The sequence below is a fragment of the Ascidia mentula genome, chromosome 7, assembly GCF_947561715.1.
Source record: "Ascidia mentula chromosome 7, kaAscMent1.1, whole genome shotgun sequence".
In the NCBI taxonomy this organism is placed as follows: Eukaryota; Metazoa; Chordata; class Ascidiacea; order Phlebobranchia; family Ascidiidae; genus Ascidia; species Ascidia mentula.
Genome location: NC_138572.1, coordinates 4,159,485 through 4,185,283, shown reverse-complemented (window position 1 = coordinate 4,185,283; position 25,799 = coordinate 4,159,485). Strand labels below are relative to the sequence as shown.

General features: G+C 37.9%; 1 protein-coding gene and 1 pseudogene across 3 annotated transcripts in view; one reads left to right on the top strand and one right to left on the bottom strand.

Annotated features, from left to right (window-relative positions):
* LOC145909272 (phosphoacetylglucosamine mutase-like) overlaps positions 1 to 14,305 on the top strand; it is a 40,761-nt gene extending 26,456 nt beyond the window's left edge. The window contains exons 1-8 of one of the 3 annotated variants that reach the window (XM_082996627.1): positions 8,786 to 9,566; positions 9,909 to 10,098; positions 10,569 to 10,726; positions 11,041 to 11,223; positions 12,232 to 12,345; positions 12,664 to 12,786; positions 12,909 to 13,082; positions 13,443 to 14,305. In XM_082996627.1, the coding sequence (XP_082852753.1) occupies positions 9,375 to 9,566; positions 9,909 to 10,098; positions 10,569 to 10,726; positions 11,041 to 11,223; positions 12,232 to 12,345; positions 12,664 to 12,786; positions 12,909 to 13,082; positions 13,443 to 13,529 (1,221 nt within the window). In that variant the 5' untranslated portion in view covers positions 8,786 to 9,374 and the 3' untranslated portion in view covers positions 13,530 to 14,305. Of the gene's footprint in view, positions 1 to 8,785; positions 9,567 to 9,908; positions 10,099 to 10,568; positions 10,727 to 11,040; positions 11,224 to 12,231; positions 12,346 to 12,663; positions 12,787 to 12,908; positions 13,083 to 13,442 lie in introns of those variants that run through there. The other 2 variants (XM_082996629.1, XM_082996630.1) reach the window with 2 other exon arrangements.
* Positions 5,559 to 9,281, bottom strand: LOC145909328 (phosphoacetylglucosamine mutase-like; annotated as a pseudogene).
* Positions 14,306 to 25,799: the final 11,494 nt, after the last annotated feature.

Here is a 25,799-nt window from a genome sequence, read left to right as displayed (position 1 = left end):
GGCCCTGTACAAAGTGCACAGCCGACAAGTGTTGTTGTGGTGAACACCCTCTTACCAAACACCTGCTAGATAATACAATGGATTGTATCACTCAGAAACCTGAACTCCACAACATTTACAACAAGACAGGGGTAAACGCTGTCCTTTTGATGAACGGAAAGAAATTTCCCGACAGCAACCAACCCGAAACTGAGAAACGCAGGTAAAAACTATTTGCTATATTTTCGACAGCGCCAAAGTGTTTGTAAGAAATTCTTTTGTTTTTTCTGTTTGTTATCAATATGCTTTGTTACAGGTTTTATCGCAAAGCTGCCAAAAGAAATTTGATTAGTTTTTTTGAATCCCGAAAATCTACAAAAGAATCCCACGACGATAGTTTGCCGTGTTGTTTGGAAAGTATTTTAAAGGAGGAATACCACGGGTATTTTGTGCTATTAACTGAATCAATTGGTAAATTGTAAGTTATGTAAACGTTCGCTCGCCCGCATCCTAATCAATCATCGGGTCTGTCATGCAACCAAATATATTTGAGGATTACAAATTAATTGTGAACTGTACTCTAGGTAAAATAAATGATAAAACCAAATATGTGCGCGTAAGTGAGCAAAACTGAGTACAAAAAGCTGATAAGAAAGTAAAGATGAGAAAATAAACAACAAAACTAATAATAAATCGTTTGAAATAACAGATCTGACGACGAAGGAGAAAGTAACGGCATTTTTGTGATTATCAATCAAACGGTAAGAAACAGTGCTCTTGTTTGTTTAGTGCCAACTAATTTTTGCCACTGTCAATAAATCACAAGGGTGTAACATGCAGTTTCTCAAAGATGTATGTTTTTTAGAAAAATCGAAAAGGAACTATGGTAGATGTGAAAAAGTTAAAAAGGATTTCGAAAGAACTTGGTTTGACGCCAAACATGATTCAAAATCAAGCAAGCAAGGAAATAAAAGAAAATTTCGAAAAACGTAATTTGTTTCTATGTTGTTTGTTGCATCACAACCATTTTTTAAGTAAAAGTTAAAAACACTTCAAAGGAGGGTCATTTCAACTCGAGAAAACGAAATCACAAAATGACCGGTCAATAAAACATATTTTAAGAATTTTTATCCAGCCATCCTGAAATAATTACAGAGTTAAAAAAGGCAAAGACGTCTCATCAATGCTTTATATGTGTTATATTGAGCCACGGGGATTCAAACCATGTCTTGTACGATGTTGATAGAAAAGCTTACAACTTGGATGAACTTACCAGCTTAGTTAACGAACAAACCCATCTAAATGGTCTTCCCAAATTGTTTTTTGTGCAGGTAAAAAAATACAGCATATAATATCCAAAATAAAGCTATTCTTATAGGCGTGCAGAGGTGATGAAAAGATACCTGCATTGATTGAAGATCCTGGCCATGAGGATATTCTTCTATGTTTTGCTGCAATGCATGGTACTCTTAGGCCAATGTAATGTAACCAATTTAATTCTAATGCGGATTTATTTTGTCTGATGTAATCTTTAAATAGTAATACATACAGGACAACACAAAGCATTCCATAACACAGACCCCACTATAAAGTCGTGGGTATAGTTTTGTAAAACCATTATTGTACACTAAATAAAAACTTACGACGTATGCGCACCCCCAACTCTAGTACATCGAAAGACAACAAGCAACATTTAAACACTTTGTAAAGATTTTGACTTGGTGTTTAGTTAACGTCAACAAAATACATTTTCCTGATGTAGGCGATGTAGCTTACCGGAACGAAGAGCATGGATCCTACTTCATTCGTTGTTTCGACGAAGGTATAAAAGCCAACAACGGACTAGAAACAGTTCAAGTGAGGACGTAAACCTGATAAAACTTACTCCCAAACAAAGTTCTTCATGGCGTATCCGACCTTTAATATATTAACCCTTTATCAAAGGTGGTTACATACATCAACAAAAGACTTTCGGAGCTAAAAGAAAAATGCACTGCTTCGTGTACAACTTGGTTAACAAGGGATGTCCTGCTTAAGATAAAAAAAAAACAAAACAAAAATAGAAAGGTTTAAACTAAAAATTTCATTTAGCCCCGAACCTCACACACAAAAGTTTTACCAATCTGACCATCAACAAAGCCTTTTCCTTATCATCGCCGATGCGGTATATACTGTTGTTACTGCTGTTTTAAATAAATTCGTGTTCTACGTGATGAATTTAATCTTCATTTGTCCACTTTGCAAATTTAGAGGAAAAATCAAAACGACATTACCAACATCAAAAATGTTGCTTCTTGCTGGGGCTTTAAGAAAAGTGAAATTAAAACTTTGAACAATTACTCGGACGACGACAGTCTTGTTAAAAAATACCCCCAAAATGAAAACGCAGTGAATTCCGTGATTGCCAGAGTTGAAAAATGTAAGTATTGGCATAAGCTTATCGATATGCCGCACGGTTACAACCGATTAAAGTTCAACGTTTTTCTTAAAACCTTTTGTCCAGAGGTGTTTTGATTTGATAAAATGTGCGACTATTTTGGCAATGTGAAAAACGAGAAACTATTCATTTGTTCTGCAGCGACTTTTGACCAAAATTTTGAGAAAAATCGCTGTTTTGTATGCGCTATCGTATCTGAGGATGTGAAGCCAAACAAGTTTCGTTTGCTACTTGATGATAAATCTTATGACTTGGGCGCAGTTGTCAGTTTATGTCATGGTCGTTTGCAAGAACGTCCAAAACTGTTCTTTGTACAGGTAAAATAAGTAAAGTGAGAAGCAGAGAAGTGAAAAACAAAAATGTTAAATATGTTCCACTGGTTTTATGCACAGAAATATCAAAAGAAAGGAGAAGCAACTGACAACGGTGCAGTGGGTACTATACTTCACCCAGAAGCTGACATTATGATTACCTACTCTTCTGCAGGTAAGTGTGTCTGAATGCTGATATTATTTAGCAAGTTTATGTGGTATTTTATACTATCAAAAGAAAGAAATGCGAAATGGTCACATGTGCAAATGCTTTCGAGGCCATAAAAATTTAGTTCACCTGCAAAAACTTAAAAAAATAGGGATATAATTATTTAGAAAATAATATGACAGATGGCATTTATTGCATACACTAGAATTTTATCAAGTCCGAATTAATATTTGCAATATACAGGCAAAGGGCATAATGGAGAATCGGCTTTTTTTGAAGCGTTGCACTCTGTGACGAAACATGTTCCAGACGCAAATATTTCGCAGGCAAGAAATTCTGAAACTATTTGTTTAAACAACCAACTCGCCTTAAATGTAATTGCCACTATCTATGTTCATCACAAATGTTCTGATGGTAGCCTATGTGTTTAGGTTCTTACGAGAGTTCGAGCTAAAATGGCTGAGTTGAACGAACCAATTCCGTGGACACGGACCCAAATGAGATATAAAGTTCGGTTCCCTATCCCAACGTATTCAAACGTCTCTCAGCCTCAAGACGATGAAAATTAAATGATCTCGACATGTATTGTGTGAATAAAAAGTAGTCATGGCGATCAATTGATTAAATTCTGTTTGAATTTTCCTATACTGATTTCTAAAATCTTTGTCAATGCCAAAAAAAAAAAAAAACGATAATTATCACTAATTCCTAAGGTAATTTTCGTAGATCATTGATTCCAAGTACAGCTTTAATGTTTGCACGTGCAAGCGCCGTTAAAAATCTTTGTTTCAAATTGTTACATGCAATTCAGACTGTGAAAATATTTTTTGTAGAAAGTGTAATGATTTTTCACTGTGTTGTAATTTTAATATCAAGAGGCAAAGTTGCAAAGGAATATGTGTTGTAAAATTTTTTTCAGACTGTTAATTATTAAGACCTGACGCTGTAAATTGTCTACAATAATTTCATCTACTTTACATTTTTCGTGTGTTCTTACAGTTTAACTTATGCGATAAAATCTGTGTGTACCAGACTCTTCTGGCTGCTTGCAAGCAATAATCAATAAAACATTGAAACATTCAGCAATATTCCATCCACATACAAGTATACATACTAAACAACGTGTACGTGGGTGAATCTAAGCAAAAAAACATATATATAGCAAGCTTAGGGGCAGAAATATATTGTTGAGTTAGATTAGTTGAATGAAACGGATTTAAAGACGAAACAGCGTCGTAAAACAACCCAACACTGCATAGGCTGCTATGTGTTTGTGATCTTTGATTTTAAAAACATTGTCCAAATCATCCTAAATTTCACCAAATCCCAACCGGAGTTGACAGCCGTTGCATGCGCTTTAGTTTTACATATTCGCCGAGTACTGACATATGTACTTTCTTGTACTTTATGTGACAATTGAGCTTGTTAATAATTAACAAATATATAGTGAGTGTGGTGTGTATAAATCAACAGCACATCTTAGCATCACAAGGTAATGGAATGCTCTATTTTTCTAGTTTTAACGTTGAAATTTAAACTTTCTTTTACCTTGTTTTGTGACTGAGACATACGCGATAAGAGCAGATTTCAGAATCGCGATTTTGTACACGACTAGGCTTGTTGCTGGCGAACCTCAAATAAGTCTTTAGTTAACACGTGAAACATGACCCCCACCTGGGATAAACCTCGGCATCCTGTGGAAACCTTATATCCGTTTTGGACAAACAAATATTTTCGTTCGCGTTGTTGTCTGTAATAAATAGCGACTCTAGAAGGAAGTAAGGATTTTTGATCACAAGATAAAATACCTTTAATTTCCAGCGCACGACCAACATATGATTTTGCTTCGTTTTACAACATGGAAGCCACACTCACATGATATAAAACTTGTCGCTTTATTCAATTGCACTGCTCAAAAGTTACAGGGGTTGGTGGAAATTGAATTACGTTGAAGCGCAGCCCAACAGACCAGCGGGTAGGAGAAAGAACTATCGACTGTGTGCATTGTATAGGAAAGCAGGTATTTGTACAGCAATTGTCATGGAAACCGATTTAGACATGTGATGACCGACCGGAAATTTTTGACTCCAAATTTCAATTTTGGACGGATAGGAAAAAATCTGAAACCTTGGTGGTTAGTGGATATACACATAATACGTATGGCATAGAAGCACTAGTTCAAATTGCCAGCCTTGTAAATCGATGAAGAACATTATTTTGGAAGGATGAAAAAGCGCAATAAACAACGTTTAATTAATTTCAATACTTTTTGGTATAGTGTTGCTTACCGATACGTTCAAACGTTTTCTTTGGCAATAACAAAGTACGTTCATCCTGGCTGGGTTATTACGTTGCATGGCCATACGGGAATTACCCACAAATATGCCAAATTAAACTTCACAACGATTGAAAAAGTAACATGTACTGCCTACGGGGTAAGAAATTGCGAACGAACAAACAAACAAGGAAAACAGAAGGAAGAATCGATTTTGCAAATTACAAGTGAATGTGAGCCGGGATTGTGGGTCTATAAGATAGTAAGGCTTACTAGTACAAAGTCCTGGCGTCAATATATATATAGGGCAGTAACATAATATGCCTAGGGCCTAGATGATACGCGGAAATAGCTTGAAAGGCGATACTTCGCAATAGATGTAAAATACTATGAACATTTGGGTTTTTCACCAGTACCACCTGCCATATCGTACACAACGGAACAGACTTTTTCGGCCAATGCGTTGGCGTTCTCCTAAAAATAACGATGATTTTATTGTTATGACATTGTCACAAAATGTACTGTGTTTTTGCCTATTTGTTGGCGGCATAAGTCGTCGAAGCACAAAAAGAGCTATTTAGACCCCTTTTTAAACAATATTACAGTCGGCGACGAAAATCTAAAAGATTTCCATCGAAAAGTACATTGTAAATTTAAAATAAAAGTTGAAAGTGGTGGCGAATTTAATTTAAAAGTGAAAAAACAATTGGCACTTGGAAGCAAAGGGGCGGCCACATCTGAACCAAGCATTTACTAAAAAACAACGAAAACTAAACAGGTTCTCCAATTTTGCCAGAATCTATCTTTCTGTTAGCATTGTCTTTCTACCGGTAAATTTTATTTGAGGTTTCTTGTATTTAAATAAGAAAATTAAGGATGTCCGTGCAGGCGAAAGCGATTTTTTCTATGTATATAAGAAACAATTGACTTCAATCTAAAACGTTTTGTAAAAATACCTGTGTGTCGCTCTCGGCATACACGCGTACAACATCTTCTGTTCCAGAAGGACGAACGAACGATCTACCGCAAGCGTATTGCGCCACCAAGCGGTCGACGGCATCCTGCAAGCCCTGCGGTTTGACGGTTCGTGTTTCCGCGTCTGTGGTTTCAATCACTGAACGGTCGGCAACCTGTGTATTGTAAAGGTATGAGCTCTGTTGCGTTCGAATACTTTTTGAGGATGTTTAACAGACGCCTGGTATAGTCAGTAACAAACTATTTGGTGGTCAATACTCCCAGACTTGTGCACACCTTGACTTTCATTTGTCTGTTTGGCAGTTCGTTGTACAACGCGCACCATTCTCTCACACTCCATTCCTTAGCACAGAGAATGGCTTCCACAGCGAGCATGTCTGCCATGGCATCACCGACTGTCTGTTTACATAGTATTGTCTCATTAATCTCTAATCACGCCACAATCGGGTGAGTTTATGGAGGTTTTAGTTGGTTCATATCGTAAACTAACGACAATGCACTAAGTTTCAGGTATGTACTCTACAGGCCTCTGAAGTATTTTAAAAAACCACAGTGCAATGTCGTTTTTCCAAAAATGACACTGCAAATTATTTTACTATCCTTATTTCATATGTAAGGGCGAATCGGACCTTAAGTCATGAGTTGACAATCATGACTTATGAATTCATATAATATGCAGAGATAGAAGATTTGTACAAACTTTTGCTACTCTTGTACCTCATTAATAACTGACAGAAAAGCCTCCAAATCCTGAGCAGCAGAACCTTCAGCTGATCCAGCATCAGAAGCTTTCTCTTTTAACAGTTTTTTCCAAGAGTCCTTCACAGTAACCTATGCGAAATTCGAGCTTTATACACAAAATATAAACGAATTGCTGAAACAACTTTGGCAGAAGGAAGGTAAAAACGAGGACGAGCATACAAAGTTGAGCCAGTGCTATAACAAAACCTGCAAAAACAAGTTTATTGCTTGAAAAACTGTGTTATTGTCGATGCAGTGTATGGATTGTTACTGCGTCGTTCTCTATGCCTTGACAGTTACGTCACACACTGTCGAAAAGACTTTGAATCGATTTTGTACATAGTAAGGTTTGCATCTGTCCAAACTACGTCTCGTGTGATCGCACAGCACCTGTTGTTAATTTGGTTGCAAATTAGGCTTTGTACGCACATTTGTTATAAATGTTTGGGCTAAAGTCGGAGAACGATTTTGAGTTTTGAGAAATGGGTGAAAAGAAATCAGTTTCCAAAAGTTTTTATCGATGGCGGGGTTTCCCCGTAGTTTCGGCTTGGGTTATATCAAGCCAGACATCCAAGTTAGTTCCACCTGTTCTTCGTTTAAAGTAGAATTTTTGTTGCAACACAGTTAAATGACACAAAACAACTGGTGAGCCGAACAACCCAGGACGCGAGAGCTTGGACAGGTACCAATGTACACAGAACATGACAAACAGGCTCCCTTGACAATGGCACTTCACTTCAGTCAAGAGTTTATGCAAGCAACACATCATTTTGTGGTTTCCTAATAGTTTGGTTTGGACTTGATGTTGCTGTGCTGAAGGCAATGGCTTGTTCAGTGCATCTAAGTCTGCTGTTTATTGTATTGCTGTTGAGGGTTGCTCTAGGTTCTTTGTTATTGCTTAAAATACACATTGTGACTACATACCTAGCTTAAACATTTTTCTTAATTTTAGGCTAAACTAAAAGAAATATAACAGGATTGTTATGTAGAACTAACATTAATTTAACTGTTAAATACATTATCTGTGCCATTGCTTTGTCTAATAGAAGCAACAGATCCATAATATAATAATGCTTTGTCAACATTTGCACAAACTTACAGTGCCATGTCCGTTTGCTTCGAAGTACACACCGATGTCAAAATCTTAAGCTTTATGATGTAGGTGCTTAACTCCAGTTTTGACGATGGCAACATCCACTTTTAAGGTGTCTTTCAGAAATTTGGTTGAGCTTCCGTTGGCATAAGCTGTTTGAACCACTCCAAGGCTGGCTTCAAGGTTTGACTGTAATCGAATAAAGAAATTGAACCAGATTGGCCCAATAAAAAGATTTTAAAGTGAACATACAAGGCTCATGACAGTAAGCATGTTGCACTGGTGTTACAATTAATATTCTAGAAACAAAATTGTGGTATTCAGGTCCAATTGCATTTATCTGATTTTCAATTCCAACATTATGACAAATAAACCAAAAGGTTTGTACACAAAAACATTTTGTGGTTGTTCACACATTATGTACACATAAGTTCATTTTGTTGCATCTCCTTCTCTATACACTTTCCATAGCTTGTATATTTTGTTTCACATCACCTTGGTAAGAAGCTCTTTAATATAGAGGGCAAATAAGGATGCAATTTTGTCTCCATCAAGCAAAATAAAGTTACAGTCACTGTCCAGGGTGTAGTATACAAGACGGTCTGCATCACCATCAAAGGAAGCATATCGGTGGTATGGCTCCATGTTGAGACCTATGGAAAAAAACGATTGAACTTTCTGTTGACGATTTTTTTTGTTACCTTTCGCGGCGAGCGCAGAGCGTTGAAAAATGTGGGGGTTATGGTTAATATTCTTCAAATTTGAGAGGGCGCGCGTTTTTTCTCGCGAAAACGTTTACTATTTTTAGATAGTACAGACACCAAAGAATATCTACCCTTAAGGATTCCATCGGGAATCGATGTTTACTTGTGGTTATGACATAGCAAACATATCATAATCATATTCGAATATTAATGCAAATTTTTTTTTGATTTTTCTTTTGTTGGAAAGTTCAGCCTGTGATCTATCTTTGTGTGAAAAAAGCAAGTCGCTACCTCGTAAGGCGGCCGAGTCACGCGCGTTCAAACTTTTGTTAACTGGCGATTTTTTTTTTGTCAACTAACATCCCTCTGGTTACTTTTGATGCTGAAAAAAACGCAATCTATGTTCTGTATACCACCAACAATACAGAAGATTCATCTGTGGGTTGCAAACGTTGCCAGGAAAGATACTTACATGAGGTTGCCGTTTATACAGTGGGTGGTAGCACTGGGAGCACTGGGAGCATAATATTTGCGTTTCCGCACACCGTGTGTTTTCCCCCGTACACAATTGTGACAACAAACCAGCATCTTGAGCATGTCGTGTTTAAACCACAGTTCCGAGTCACATTATAAGGAACAACAAAGGATTTTGGGTTGCTTACAACACCTCAGCTTCATTATGTGACATGTATGTATAACACTGGAAATACTGAAGTAACTGAAGAAAGTTACTACAACGACTTTGCTGATGCCTTCAAAGCTTTGGTTAAGGAGGTAAAATCCAGTTGCCAAAACAGTCAGTTTATGAGTACACAGAGGAAGTTTAATAATGTGTTATTTCCTTTTCACTTATTGAACACACATAACAGAGACAAATATAATGTAAGCATATATGGCCGATAGACATTATTTTTATCAATTGGCCCATTTGCTGTTAAGTGTATGAATTTAAAATTATGATTGTAAAAATAACATGTACTCTACATGGGTTTCTGGAGTACTTAGAGCAGTAATGTAAATAAAATTTTTTTGAAACCAAGTGAACACTAATGTCTGTTTGCATACAATATACACATATATATTTCTCATTATAAGTTTTGGGTTTGCTCAAACATTATAATCTTCCAATAGTAATAATAATAAGCACAACCTATACTATACTGCAAGCCAGTATATTCACAGAATTCGCTATGCCCTTATTTGTTTATTGGACATTTTTTGTAGAAATCAGATTGTTCTATGGTCACTGTGGATTGTGCCAATGGTGTCGGAGCACCAAAACTACAGAAATTATATGAAAATATTGGTGGGTCAATAAATTTGGTTGTACACAACAATGCTGAAGTGGGGAATGGAAAACTGAATAAAGACTGTGGGGCAGACTATGTGAAGATACAGCAACAGGCACCAGTTGGTAAATAGTATTTTTTTTTAAATGCCTTTGCTAACATTGCACGCTAAACCTACCCTTGAAATTTCACCATCATGAAAGTTGATCCATTTTGGAAAATAGTTTGGTTTTAAAACATTTCTTCCCAAAGCATGTATTACCATGCAGGTAGTTTAGTTGCAAAGTCCTCAGCTAATTAGACTCATCTTTAGGAGTCAAATTGTCAATGTTGAATCTGAGAAATAGGCAAAGTTGCTCACTGTAAAAGCCTTTTATATAAACAAAAATCTGGTAGTGTTGAATCGTGATCCACAACCATAAGGTCAGGTGCTACTGTTTTAAATATGAGTATTTTTTTTTCCCGTTTTACTGGTGATTTGTTTATCTAGAATCTAGCATTGTGAAAATGGTATCATTGGGCTTTTTGTATTTGTATTGGCAATGTGTGTTTTTAATTCAGTTGTCAACAGAAAGTTCAATGCTTTTTTCCATAGGCCTCAACATGGAGCCATACCATCGCTATGCTTCCTTTGATGGTGATGCAGACCGTCTTGTATACTACACCCTGGACAGTGACTGTAACTTTATTTTGCTTGATGGAGACAAAATTGCATCCTTATTTGCCCTCTATATTAAAGAGCTTCTGACCAAGGTGGTGTAAAACAAAATATACAAGCTATGGAAAGTGTATAGAAAAGGAGATGCAACAAAATGAACTTATGTGTACATAATGATTGAACAAACATAAAATAAATTTTTATGTACAAACCTTTTGATCTATTTGTCATAATGTTGGAATTGAAAATACTTATCGGATAAATGCAATTGGCCCTTAATACCACAATTTTGTTTCTAGAATCTTAATTGTAACACCAGTGCAACATGCTTACTGTCATGAGCCTTGTATGTTTACTTCAAAATCTTTTTATTGGGCCAATCTGGTTCAATTTCTTTATTCGATTACAGTCAAACCTTGAAGCCAGCCTTGGAGTGGTTCAAACAGCTTATGCCAACGGAAGCTCAACCAAATTTCTGAAAGACACCTTAAAAGTGGATGTTGCCTGCGTCAAAACTGGAGTTAAGCACCTACATCATAAAGCTCAAGATTTTGACATCGGTGTGTACTTCGAAGCAAACGGACATGGCACTGTAAGTTTGTGCAAATGTTGACAAAGCATCATTATATTATGGATCTGTTGCTTCTATTAGACAAAGCAATGGAACAGATAATGTATTTAACAGTTAAATTAATGTTTGTTATATATAACAATCCTGTTATATTTCTTTTAGTTTAGCCTAAAATTAAGAAAAATGTTTATGCTAAGTATGTAGTCACAATGTGTATTTTAAGCAATAACAAAGAACCTTCAACCCTCAACAGCAATACAATAAACAGTAGACTTAGATGCACTGAACAAGCCATTGCCTTCAGCACAGCAACATCAAGTCCAAACCAAACTATTAAGAAACCACAAAATGATGTGTTGCTTGCATAAACTCTTGACTGAAGTGAAGTGCCATTGTCAAGGGAGCCTGTTTGTCATGTTATGTGTACATTGGTACCTGTCCAAGCTCTCGCGTCCTGGGTTGTTCGGCTCACCAGTTGTTTTGCGTCATTCAACTGCGTTACAACTAAAATTCGACTTCAAACGAAGAACAGGTGGAACTAATTTGGATGTCTGGCTTGATATAACACAAGCCGAAACTACGGGGAAACCCCGCCATCGGTACAAACTTATGGAAACTGAGATCTTTTCACCCATTTCTCAAAACCCAGAACCTCGCTCTCCGACTTTGGCACAAACTTTAAGAACAAATGTGCGTACAAAGCCTACTTTGCAACCAAATTAACAACAGGTGCTGTGCGATCACACGAGAGATAGTTTGGACAGATGCAAACCTTAATATGTGCAGAATCGATTCAAAGTCTTTTCGACAGTGTGTGACGTAACTGTCAACGCATAGAGAACGACGCAGTAACAATCCATACACTGCATTGCCAATTATACAGTTTTTCAAGCAATAAACTTGTTTTTGCAGGGTTTGTTATAACACTGGGTCAACTTTGTATACTCGTCGTCGTTTTTACCTTTCTTCTGCATAAGTTTTTTCAGCAATTCGTTCATATTTTGTGTATAAATCTCGAATTTCGCATAGATTACTGTGAAGGACTCTTGGAAAAAACTGTTAAAAGAGAAAGCTTCTGTTGCTGGATCAGCCGAAGGTTCTGCTGCTCAGGATTTGGAGACTTTCCTGTCGGTTATTAATGAGGTACAAGAGTTGCAAAAGTTTGTACAAATCTTCTATCTCTGCATATTATATGATTTCATGAGTCATGATTGTCAACTCATGACTTAAGGTCCGATTCGCCCTTACATATGAAATAAGGATAGTAAAATAATTTGCAGTGTCATTTTTGTAAAAACGACATTGCACTGTGGTTTTTAAAAATACTTCAGAGGCCTGTAGAGTACATACCTGAAACTTAGTGCATTGTCCTTAGTTTACGATATGAACCAACTAAAATCTCCATAAACTCACCCGATTGTGGCGTGATTAGAGATTAATGAAATAATACTATGTAAACAGACAGTCGGTGATGCCATGGCAGACATGCTCGCTGTGGAAGCCATTCTCTATGCTAAGGAATGGAGTGTGAGAGAGTGGTGCGCGTTGTACAACGAACTGCCAAACAGACAAATGAAAGTCAAGGTGTGCACAAGTCTGGGAGTATTGACCACCAAATAGTTTGTTACTGACTATACCAGGCGTCTGTTAAACATCCTCAAAAAAGCATTCGAACGCAACAGAGCTCATACCTTTACAATACACAGGTTGCCGACCGTTCAGTGATTGAAACCACAGACGCGGAAACACGAACCGTCAAACCGCAGGGCTTGCAGGATGCCGTCGACCGCTTGGTGGGGCAATACGCTTGCGGTAGATCGTTCGTTCGACCTTCTGGAACAGAAGATGTTGTACGCGTGTATGCCGAGAGCGACACACAGGTATTTCTACAAAACGTTTCAGATTGAAGTCAAATGCTTTTTTTTTTATATACATAGAAAAATCGCTTTCGTCTGCACGGGCATTCTTAATTTTCTTTTTAAATACAAGAAACTTCATATAAAATTTACTGGTAGAAGACAATCGCCACCACTTGCAACTTTTATCTTAAATTTACAATGTACTTTTCAATGGAAATCTTTTCGGCGATTTTTGTCGCCGACTGTAATATTGTTGAAAAAGGGTCTAAATAGCTCTTTGTGTGCTTCGTTGACTTATGTCACCAACAAATTGCCAAAGTGGGCAAAAACACAGTACATTTTGTGACGATATCATAACAATAAAAACATCGTTATTTTTAGGAGAACGCAAACGCATTGGCCGAAAAAGTCTGTTCCGTTGTGTACGACATGGCAGGTGGTACTGGTGAAAAACCAAAATGTTCATAGTCTTTTACATGTATTGCCAAGTATCGCCTTTCAAGTTATTCTCGCGTATCATCTAGGCTCTAGGCATATTATGTTACTGCCCTATATATATATTGTTGCTCGCCAAAGACGCCAGGATGTTGTACTAGTAAGCCTTACTATCTTATTGACCCACAATCCCGGCTCACATTCACTTGTAATTTGCAAAATCTTGTTTCGTTTCTTCCTTCTATTTTCCTTCTTTGTTTGTTCGTTGATCGCAATTTCTTACCACGTAAGCAGTACATGCTACTTTTCCAATCGTTGTGAAGTTTTAATTTGGCATATTTGTGGGTAATTCCCGTATGGTCATGCAACGTAATAACCAAGCCAGGATGAACGTACTTTGTTATTGCCAAAGAAAACGTTTGAACGTATCGGTAAGCAACACTATACCAAAAAGTATTGAAATTAATCAAACGTTGTTTATTGCGCTTTTTCATCCTTCCAAAATAATGTTCTTCATCGATTTACAAGGCTGGCTATTTGAACTAGTGCTTCTATGCCATACGTATTATGTGTATGGCCACTAAGCACCAACGTTTTAGATTTTTTCCTATCCGTCCAAAATTGAAATTTGGAGTCAAAAATTTCCGGTCGGTCATCACCTGTCTAAATCGGTTTCCATGACAACTGCTGTACAAATACCTGCTTTCCTATACAATGCACACAGTCGATAGTTCTTTCTCCTACCCGCTGGTTTGTTGGGCTGCGCTTCAACGTAATTCAATTTCCACCAACCCCTGTAACTTTTGAGCAGTGCAATTGAATAAAGCGACAAGTTTTATATCTTGTGAGTGTGGCTTCCATGTTGTAAAACGAAGCAAAATCATATGTTGGTCGTGCGCTGGAAATTAAAGGTATTTTATCTTGCGAACGAAAATCCTTACCTCCTTCTACAGTCGCTACTTATTGCAGAGAACAACGCCAACGAAAATATTTGTTTGTCCAAAACGGATAAAAGGTTACCACAGGACGCCGAGGTTTATCCCAGGTGGGGGTCATGTTTCACGTGCTAACTTAAGACCGCATATCAGTAATTATATTAAAATAGTTTTGCCCGCGGGGAATGCCCGTCTTGTACTCCTGCGTCATAGATAGTCTCAGTTCCGTCACAAGGCAACCGGTGATGCGTTGGGGTCAATTTTCTGGTTGAATGAGCAAGAAGTCACGTGGTGTAGCCAGGGCGATTTTCAGCGTGTTTAGTGCAGTTTTAGTGCATTTTTTGCTCTTCTCAGTCAGTCAGACGTTTGGTGCAGGGTGCTGTGAAAAGTTTAGTTGAAAAACCACCAAAATGTTCAAGGGGATGTAGCTCAAAATTGAATCACAGAAGTATACCTTAATTTGTGATTTTATGTTAGGCCCGCCTCTTGGCTATGCAGTAAGGTGAAAATTAGTTGCAAGATAGTTGCTTAAAGCACCACCTAGGGGTCTTTTAGGCCCCCGATTAGTCATTATTTTAGCTAAATTGGCTGCAAAAAAATGTAAGATGGTTTTGCGAAAAAATGAATCACAAAAACCTCATCCAATTTGCAATTTAATGTTGGCCCTAACCCTTTTCTACGCAATGGCAAAAAAAATTGTCACAGGAAAGTTGCTTTGGTTGCCCCCTGGGACTGTTTTTGCTATCCTATAGGACAAAAGATCCTCCTGGAGGCTCCTCAGATCCTTGCTGTGTTTTGGCGGATGCAGCTGCAATCAATTTTTTTTCTCTATGAATAGTACCAGTAGATCTTCATGGGTCACTGACCACAGGAATTGTTGTTGGCAAAAAAGCAAATCACTCAGTATGGGTATTAATGGTGATAGCCTTCAAAACTAGATTTTTGGGATTTAATACTGATATGCGGCCTTAAGGGAAATTAGCCATTTTGTAAACTGCGCAATGTGTGTCAAATTTAAGCTTAAATTTGTAAATTTATGTATTTCGAGGAACATGGAATGGTTTTCAAGCATCTCCAGTCACTTATTGCCACCTAGTGACAAAAAAACATTTTTCCAGTGCTTTATGTGCATGAATATGTGTGGCCAGTTCTTCAATCACAGGCATTTAAATGGCCCAAAAAATTGGTTTAAGAGCATGAATTCTATGCATGAACGGTCCACAACACATTCCGGGTTGATTATACCACAGAGCTTTGATGATTTTTCTTCATTTATCATGGCATTTTTGCATAAGCTGTCTTTTTCCCAATATCAATTTGGCTTAATAATAACGCTTGCAATTGCTCAAATCAAATGTTACTACACTTTATGTGGTCATAATTAATTAACTAAATTACTTATTTAACTCTGAGCTATATTTATTACCCCAGAGAGAAGTGGTCCATCACCATATGAATGGTGCTTCATCCGAACAGATTCACTGCTCACGCCATTGAAACCGAAGCAATTTTCAACATATTCTGGGTATGTGCTACTATTTTACCAATAAAGTAGCTCCTAGTTTGGTTTATCAATTGATTTTAAGCAAATAAATGCATTGCATGGTCTTGTATGCAAGTTAATAACACAATTCTCATGTAATTTTCATGGTGTTGAAATGTTCATAATTTCCTGCCACAATGCATGCCCCCTAATTGGCCTTTGGATGTTGATTAATTAACACCTGTGTCATGTAATTAAGTATTGGACATGCAGATAATTGTTGCATGACTGCCTCGTGATATTTGGTTCCATTCCATGTGACCAGTTTGGGGCTTGAAGCATCATCCTCTGCCTAACAGTTGTCTTGGCGGTAACTCTGTTGACAAGGCCATTTTCTGTTGTCTAGTGATGTTAGTAAAACAACTACAACTCTGGATCCGATGATCAAACAGGTGTGAAACTTCACAATGTAATAGTTGAATGGCTCATGTATTGGACTTCACAGAACAATTGCGATTCTGGGCGGGTGCGCCACTATTTAAGACCGCATATCAGTAATTATATTAAAATAGTTTTGCCCGCGGGGAATGCCCGTCTTGTACTCCTGCGTCATAGATAGTCTCAGTTCCGTCACAAGGCAACCGGTGATGCGTTGGGGTCAATTTTCTGGTTGAATGAGCAAGAAGTCACGTGGTGTAGCCAGGGCGATTTTCAGCGTGTTTAGTGCAGTTTTAGTGCATTTTTTGCTCTTCTCAGTCAGTCAGACGTTTGGTGCAGGGTGCTGTGAAAAGTTTAGTTGAAAAACCACCAAAATGTTCAAGGGGATGTAGCTCAAAATTGAATCACAGAAGTATACCTTAATTTGTGATTTTATGTTAGGCCCGCCTCTTGGCTATGCAGTAAGGTGAAAATTAGTTGCAAGATAGTTGCTTAAAGCACCACCTAGGGGTCTTTTAGGCCCCCGATTAGTCATTATTTTAGCTAAATTGGCTGCAAAAAAATGTAAGATGGTTTTGCGAAAAAATGAATCACAAAAACCTCATCCAATTTGCAATTTAATGTTGGCCCTAACCCTTTTCTACGCAATGGCAAAAAAAATTGTCACAGGAAAGTTGCTTTGGTTGCCCCCTGGGACTGTTTTTGCTATCCTATAGGACAAAAGATCCTCCTGGAGGCTCCTCAGATCCTTGCTGTGTTTTGGCGGATGCAGCTGCAATCAATTTTTTTTCTCTATGAATAGTACCAGTAGATCTTCATGGGTCACTGACCACAGGAATTGTTGTTGGCAAAAAAGCAAATCACTCAGTATGGGTATTAATGGTGATAGCCTTCAAAACTAGATTTTTGGGATTTAATACTGATATGCGGCCTTAAGGGAAATTAGCCATTTTGTAAACTGCGCAATGTGTGTCAAATTTAAGCTTAAATTTGTAAATTTATGTATTTCGAGGAACATGGAATGGTTTTCAAGCATCTCCAGTCACTTATTGCCACCTAGTGACAAAAAAACATTTTTCCAGTGCTTTATGTGCATGAATATGTGTGGCCAGTTCTTCAATCACAGGCATTTAAATGGCCCAAAAAATTGGTTTAAGAGCATGAATTCTATGCATGAACGGTCCACAACACATTCCGGGTTGATTATACCACAGAGCTTTGATGATTTTTCTTCATTTATCATGGCATTTTTGCATAAGCTGTCTTTTTCCCAATATCAATTTGGCTTAATAATAACGCTTGCAATTGCTCAAATCAAATGTTACTACACTTTATGTGGTCATAATTAATTAACTAAATTACTTATTTAACTCTGAGCTATATTTATTACCCCAGAGAGAAGTGGTCCATCACCATATGAATGGTGCTTCATCCGAACAGATTCACTGCTCACGCCATTGAAACCGAAGCAATTTTCAACATATTCTGGGTATGTGCTACTATTTTACCAATAAAGTAGCTCCTAGTTTGGTTTATCAATTGATTTTAAGCAAATAAATGCATTGCATGGTCTTGTATGCAAGTTAATAACACAATTCTCATGTAATTTTCATGGTGTTGAAATGTTCATAATTTCCTGCCACAATGCATGCCCCCTAATTGGCCTTTGGATGTTGATTAATTAACACCTGTGTCATGTAATTAAGTATTGGACATGCAGATAATTGTTGCATGACTGCCTCGTGATATTTGGTTCCATTCCATGTGACCAGTTTGGGGCTTGAAGCATCATCCTCTGCCTAACAGTTGTCTTGGCGGTAACTCTGTTGACAAGGCCATTTTCTGTTGTCTAGTGATGTTAGTAAAACAACTACAACTCTGGATCCGATGATCAAACAGGTGTGAAACTTCACAATGTAATAGTTGAATGGCTCATGTATTGGACTTCACAGAACAATTGCGATTCTGGGCGGGTGCGCCACTATTTAAGACCGCATATCAGTAATTATATTAAAATAGTTTTGCCCGCGGGGAATGCCCGTCTTGTACTCCTGCGTCATAGATAGTCTCAGTTCCGTCACAAGGCAACCGGTGATGCGTTGGGGTCAATTTTCTGGTTGAATGAGCAAGAAGTCACGTGGTGTAGCCAGGGCGATTTTCAGCGTGTTTAGTGCAGTTTTAGTGCATTTTTTGCTCTTCTCAGTCAGTCAGACGTTTGGTGCAGGGTGCTGTGAAAAGTTTAGTTGAAAAACCACCAAAATGTTCAAGGGGATGTAGCTCAAAATTGAATCACAGAAGTATACCTTAATTTGTGATTTTATGTTAGGCCCGCCTCTTGGCTATGCAGTAAGGTGAAAATTAGTTGCAAGATAGTTGCTTAAAGCACCACCTAGGGGTCTTTTAGGCCCCCGATTAGTCATTATTTTAGCTAAATTGGCTGCAAAAAAATGTAAGATGGTTTTGCGAAAAAATGAATCACAAAAACCTCATCCAATTTGCAATTTAATGTTGGCCCTAACCCTTTTCTACGCAATGGCAAAAAAAATTGTCACAGGAAAGTTGCTTTGGTTGCCCCCTGGGACTGTTTTTGCTATCCTATAGGACAAAAGATCCTCCTGGAGGCTCCTCAGATCCTTGCTGTGTTTTGGCGGATGCAGCTGCAATCAATTTTTTTTCTCTATGAATAGTACCAGTAGATCTTCATGGGTCACTGACCACAGGAATTGTTGTTGGCAAAAAAGCAAATCACTCAGTATGGGTATTAATGGTGATAGCCTTCAAAACTAGATTTTTGGGATTTAATACTGATATGCGGCCTTAAGGGAAATTAGCCATTTTGTAAACTGCGCAATGTGTGTCAAATTTAAGCTTAAATTTGTAAATTTATGTATTTCGAGGAACATGGAATGGTTTTCAAGCATCTCCAGTCACTTATTGCCACCTAGTGACAAAAAAACATTTTTCCAGTGCTTTATGTGCATGAATATGTGTGGCCAGTTCTTCAATCACAGGCATTTAAATGGCCCAAAAAATTGGTTTAAGAGCATGAATTCTATGCATGAACGGTCCACAACACATTCCGGGTTGATTATACCACAGAGCTTTGATGATTTTTCTTCATTTATCATGGCATTTTTGCATAAGCTGTCTTTTTCCCAATATCAATTTGGCTTAATAATAACGCTTGCAATTGCTCAAATCAAATGTTACTACACTTTATGTGGTCATAATTAATTAACTAAATTACTTATTTAACTCTGAGCTATATTTATTACCCCAGAGAGAAGTGGTCCATCACCATATGAATGGTGCTTCATCCGAACAGATTCACTGCTCACGCCATTGAAACCGAAGCAATTTTCAACATATTCTGGGTATGTGCTACTATTTTACCAATAAAGTAGCTCCTAGTTTGGTTTATCAATTGATTTTAAGCAAATAAATGCATTGCATGGTCTTGTATGCAAGTTAATAACACAATTCTCATGTAATTTTCATGGTGTTGAAATGTTCATAATTTCCTGCCACAATGCATGCCCCCTAATTGGCCTTTGGATGTTGATTAATTAACACCTGTGTCATGTAATTAAGTATTGGACATGCAGATAATTGTTGCATGACTGCCTCGTGATATTTGGTTCCATTCCATGTGACCAGTTTGGGGCTTGAAGCATCATCCTCTGCCTAACAGTTGTCTTGGCGGTAACTCTGTTGACAAGGCCATTTTCTGTTGTCTAGTGATGTTAGTAAAACAACTACAACTCTGGATCCGATGATCAAACAGGTGTGAAACTTCACAATGTAATAGTTGAATGGCTCATGTATTGGACTTCACAGAACAATTGCGATTCTGGGCGGGTGCGCCACTATTTAAGACCGCATATCAGTAATTATATTAAAATAGTTTTGCCCGCGGGGAATGCCCGTCTTGTACTCCTGCGTCATAGATAGTCTCAGTTCCGTCACAAGGCAACCGGTGATGCGTTGGGGTCAATTTTCTGGTTGAATGAGCAAGAAGTCACGTGGTGTAGCCAGGGCGATTTTCAGCGTGTTTAGTGCAGTTTTAGTGCATTTTTTGCTCTTCTCAGTCAGTCAGACGTTTGGTGCAGGGTGCTGTGAAAAGTTTAGTTGAAAAACCACCAAAATGTTCAAGGGGATGTAGCTCAAAATTGAATCACAGAAGTATACCTTAATTTGTGATTTTATGTTAGGCCCGCCTCTTGGCTATGCAGTAAGGTGAAAATTAGTTGCAAGATAGTTGCTTAAAGCACCACCTAGGGGTCTTTTAGGCCCCCGATTAGTCATTATTTTAGCTAAATTGGCTGCAAAAAAATGTAAGATGGTTTTGCGAAAAAATGAATCACAAAAACCTCATCCAATTTGCAATTTAATGTTGGCCCTAACCCTTTTCTACGCAATGGCAAAAAAAATTGTCACAGGAAAGTTGCTTTGGTTGCCCCCTGGGACTGTTTTTGCTATCCTATAGGACAAAAGATCCTCCTGGAGGCTCCTCAGATCCTTGCTGTGTTTTGGCGGATGCAGCTGCAATCAATTTTTTTTCTCTATGAATAGTACCAGTAGATCTTCATGGGTCACTGACCACAGGAATTGTTGTTGGCAAAAAAGCAAATCACTCAGTATGGGTATTAATGGTGATAGCCTTCAAAACTAGATTTTTGGGATTTAATACTGATATGCGGCCTTAAGGGAAATTAGCCATTTTGTAAACTGCGCAATGTGTGTCAAATTTAAGCTTAAATTTGTAAATTTATGTATTTCGAGGAACATGGAATGGTTTTCAAGCATCTCCAGTCACTTATTGCCACCTAGTGACAAAAAAACATTTTTCCAGTGCTTTATGTGCATGAATATGTGTGGCCAGTTCTTCAATCACAGGCATTTAAATGGCCCAAAAAATTGGTTTAAGAGCATGAATTCTATGCATGAACGGTCCACAACACATTCCGGGTTGATTATACCACAGAGCTTTGATGATTTTTCTTCATTTATCATGGCATTTTTGCATAAGCTGTCTTTTTCCCAATATCAATTTGGCTTAATAATAACGCTTGCAATTGCTCAAATCAAATGTTACTACACTTTATGTGGTCATAATTAATTAACTAAATTACTTATTTAACTCTGAGCTATATTTATTACCCCAGAGAGAAGTGGTCCATCACCATATGAATGGTGCTTCATCCGAACAGATTCACTGCTCACGCCATTGAAACCGAAGCAATTTTCAACATATTCTGGGTATGTGCTACTATTTTACCAATAAAGTAGCTCCTAGTTTGGTTTATCAATTGATTTTAAGCAAATAAATGCATTGCATGGTCTTGTATGCAAGTTAATAACACAATTCTCATGTAATTTTCATGGTGTTGAAATGTTCATAATTTCCTGCCACAATGCATGCCCCCTAATTGGCCTTTGGATGTTGATTAATTAACACCTGTGTCATGTAATTAAGTATTGGACATGCAGATAATTGTTGCATGACTGCCTCGTGATATTTGGTTCCATTCCATGTGACCAGTTTGGGGCTTGAAGCATCATCCTCTGCCTAACAGTTGTCTTGGCGGTAACTCTGTTGACAAGGCCATTTTCTGTTGTCTAGTGATGTTAGTAAAACAACTACAACTCTGGATCCGATGATCAAACAGGTGTGAAACTTCACAATGTAATAGTTGAATGGCTCATGTATTGGACTTCACAGAACAATTGCGATTCTGGGCGGGTGCGCCACTATTTAAGACCGCATATCAGTAATTATATTAAAATAGTTTTGCCCGCGGGGAATGCCCGTCTTGTACTCCTGCGTCATAGATAGTCTCAGTTCCGTCACAAGGCAACCGGTGATGCGTTGGGGTCAATTTTCTGGTTGAATGAGCAAGAAGTCACGTGGTGTAGCCAGGGCGATTTTCAGCGTGTTTAGTGCAGTTTTAGTGCATTTTTTGCTCTTCTCAGTCAGTCAGACGTTTGGTGCAGGGTGCTGTGAAAAGTTTAGTTGAAAAACCACCAAAATGTTCAAGGGGATGTAGCTCAAAATTGAATCACAGAAGTATACCTTAATTTGTGATTTTATGTTAGGCCCGCCTCTTGGCTATGCAGTAAGGTGAAAATTAGTTGCAAGATAGTTGCTTAAAGCACCACCTAGGGGTCTTTTAGGCCCCCGATTAGTCATTATTTTAGCTAAATTGGCTGCAAAAAAATGTAAGATGGTTTTGCGAAAAAATGAATCACAAAAACCTCATCCAATTTGCAATTTAATGTTGGCCCTAACCCTTTTCTACGCAATGGCAAAAAAAATTGTCACAGGAAAGTTGCTTTGGTTGCCCCCTGGGACTGTTTTTGCTATCCTATAGGACAAAAGATCCTCCTGGAGGCTCCTCAGATCCTTGCTGTGTTTTGGCGGATGCAGCTGCAATCAATTTTTTTTCTCTATGAATAGTACCAGTAGATCTTCATGGGTCACTGACCACAGGAATTGTTGTTGGCAAAAAAGCAAATCACTCAGTATGGGTATTAATGGTGATAGCCTTCAAAACTAGATTTTTGGGATTTAATACTGATATGCGGCCTTAAGGGAAATTAGCCATTTTGTAAACTGCGCAATGTGTGTCAAATTTAAGCTTAAATTTGTAAATTTATGTATTTCGAGGAACATGGAATGGTTTTCAAGCATCTCCAGTCACTTATTGCCACCTAGTGACAAAAAAACATTTTTCCAGTGCTTTATGTGCATGAATATGTGTGGCCAGTTCTTCAATCACAGGCATTTAAATGGCCCAAAAAATTGGTTTAAGAGCATGAATTCTATGCATGAACGGTCCACAACACATTCCGGGTTGATTATACCACAGAGCTTTGATGATTTTTCTTCATTTATCATGGCATTTTTGCATAAGCTGTCTTTTTCCCAATATCAATTTGGCTTAATAATAACGCTTGCAATTGCTCAAATCAAATGTTACTACACTTTATGTGGTCATAATTAATTAACTAAATTACTTATTTAACTCTGAGCTATATTTATTACCCCAGAGAGAAGTGGTCCATCACCATATGAATGGTGCTTCATCCGAACAGATTCACTGCTCACGCCATTGAAACCGAAGCAATTTTCAACATATTCTGGGTATGTGCTACTATTTTACCAATAAAGTAGCTCCTAGTTTGGTTTATCAATTGATTTTAAGCAAATAAATGCATTGCATGGTCTTGTATGCAAGTTAATAACACAATTCTCATGTAATTTTCATGGTGTTGAAATGTTCATAATTTCCTGCCACAATGCATGCCCCCTAATTGGCCTTTGGATGTTGATTAATTAACACCTGTGTCATGTAATTAAGTATTGGACATGCAGATAATTGTTGCATGACTGCCTCGTGATATTTGGTTCCATTCCATGTGACCAGTTTGGGGCTTGAAGCATCATCCTCTGCCTAACAGTTGTCTTGGCGGTAACTCTGTTGACAAGGCCATTTTCTGTTGTCTAGTGATGTTAGTAAAACAACTACAACTCTGGATCCGATGATCAAACAGGTGTGAAACTTCACAATGTAATAGTTGAATGGCTCATGTATTGGACTTCACAGAACAATTGCGATTCTGGGCGGGTGCGCCACTATTTAAGACCGCATATCAGTAATTATATTAAAATAGTTTTGCCCGCGGGGAATGCCCGTCTTGTACTCCTGCGTCATAGATAGTCTCAGTTCCGTCACAAGGCAACCGGTGATGCGTTGGGGTCAATTTTCTGGTTGAATGAGCAAGAAGTCACGTGGTGTAGCCAGGGCGATTTTCAGCGTGTTTAGTGCAGTTTTAGTGCATTTTTTGCTCTTCTCAGTCAGTCAGACGTTTGGTGCAGGGTGCTGTGAAAAGTTTAGTTGAAAAACCACCAAAATGTTCAAGGGGATGTAGCTCAAAATTGAATCACAGAAGTATACCTTAATTTGTGATTTTATGTTAGGCCCGCCTCTTGGCTATGCAGTAAGGTGAAAATTAGTTGCAAGATAGTTGCTTAAAGCACCACCTAGGGGTCTTTTAGGCCCCCGATTAGTCATTATTTTAGCTAAATTGGCTGCAAAAAAATGTAAGATGGTTTTGCGAAAAAATGAATCACAAAAACCTCATCCAATTTGCAATTTAATGTTGGCCCTAACCCTTTTCTACGCAATGGCAAAAAAAATTGTCACAGGAAAGTTGCTTTGGTTGCCCCCTGGGACTGTTTTTGCTATCCTATAGGACAAAAGATCCTCCTGGAGGCTCCTCAGATCCTTGCTGTGTTTTGGCGGATGCAGCTGCAATCAATTTTTTTTCTCTATGAATAGTACCAGTAGATCTTCATGGGTCACTGACCACAGGAATTGTTGTTGGCAAAAAAGCAAATCACTCAGTATGGGTATTAATGGTGATAGCCTTCAAAACTAGATTTTTGGGATTTAATACTGATATGCGGCCTTAAGGGAAATTAGCCATTTTGTAAACTGCGCAATGTGTGTCAAATTTAAGCTTAAATTTGTAAATTTATGTATTTCGAGGAACATGGAATGGTTTTCAAGCATCTCCAGTCACTTATTGCCACCTAGTGACAAAAAAACATTTTTCCAGTGCTTTATGTGCATGAATATGTGTGGCCAGTTCTTCAATCACAGGCATTTAAATGGCCCAAAAAATTGGTTTAAGAGCATGAATTCTATGCATGAACGGTCCACAACACATTCCGGGTTGATTATACCACAGAGCTTTGATGATTTTTCTTCATTTATCATGGCATTTTTGCATAAGCTGTCTTTTTCCCAATATCAATTTGGCTTAATAATAACGCTTGCAATTGCTCAAATCAAATGTTACTACACTTTATGTGGTCATAATTAATTAACTAAATTACTTATTTAACTCTGAGCTATATTTATTACCCCAGAGAGAAGTGGTCCATCACCATATGAATGGTGCTTCATCCGAACAGATTCACTGCTCACGCCATTGAAACCGAAGCAATTTTCAACATATTCTGGGTATGTGCTACTATTTTACCAATAAAGTAGCTCCTAGTTTGGTTTATCAATTGATTTTAAGCAAATAAATGCATTGCATGGTCTTGTATGCAAGTTAATAACACAATTCTCATGTAATTTTCATGGTGTTGAAATGTTCATAATTTCCTGCCACAATGCATGCCCCCTAATTGGCCTTTGGATGTTGATTAATTAACACCTGTGTCATGTAATTAAGTATTGGACATGCAGATAATTGTTGCATGACTGCCTCGTGATATTTGGTTCCATTCCATGTGACCAGTTTGGGGCTTGAAGCATCATCCTCTGCCTAACAGTTGTCTTGGCGGTAACTCTGTTGACAAGGCCATTTTCTGTTGTCTAGTGATGTTAGTAAAACAACTACAACTCTGGATCCGATGATCAAACAGGTGTGAAA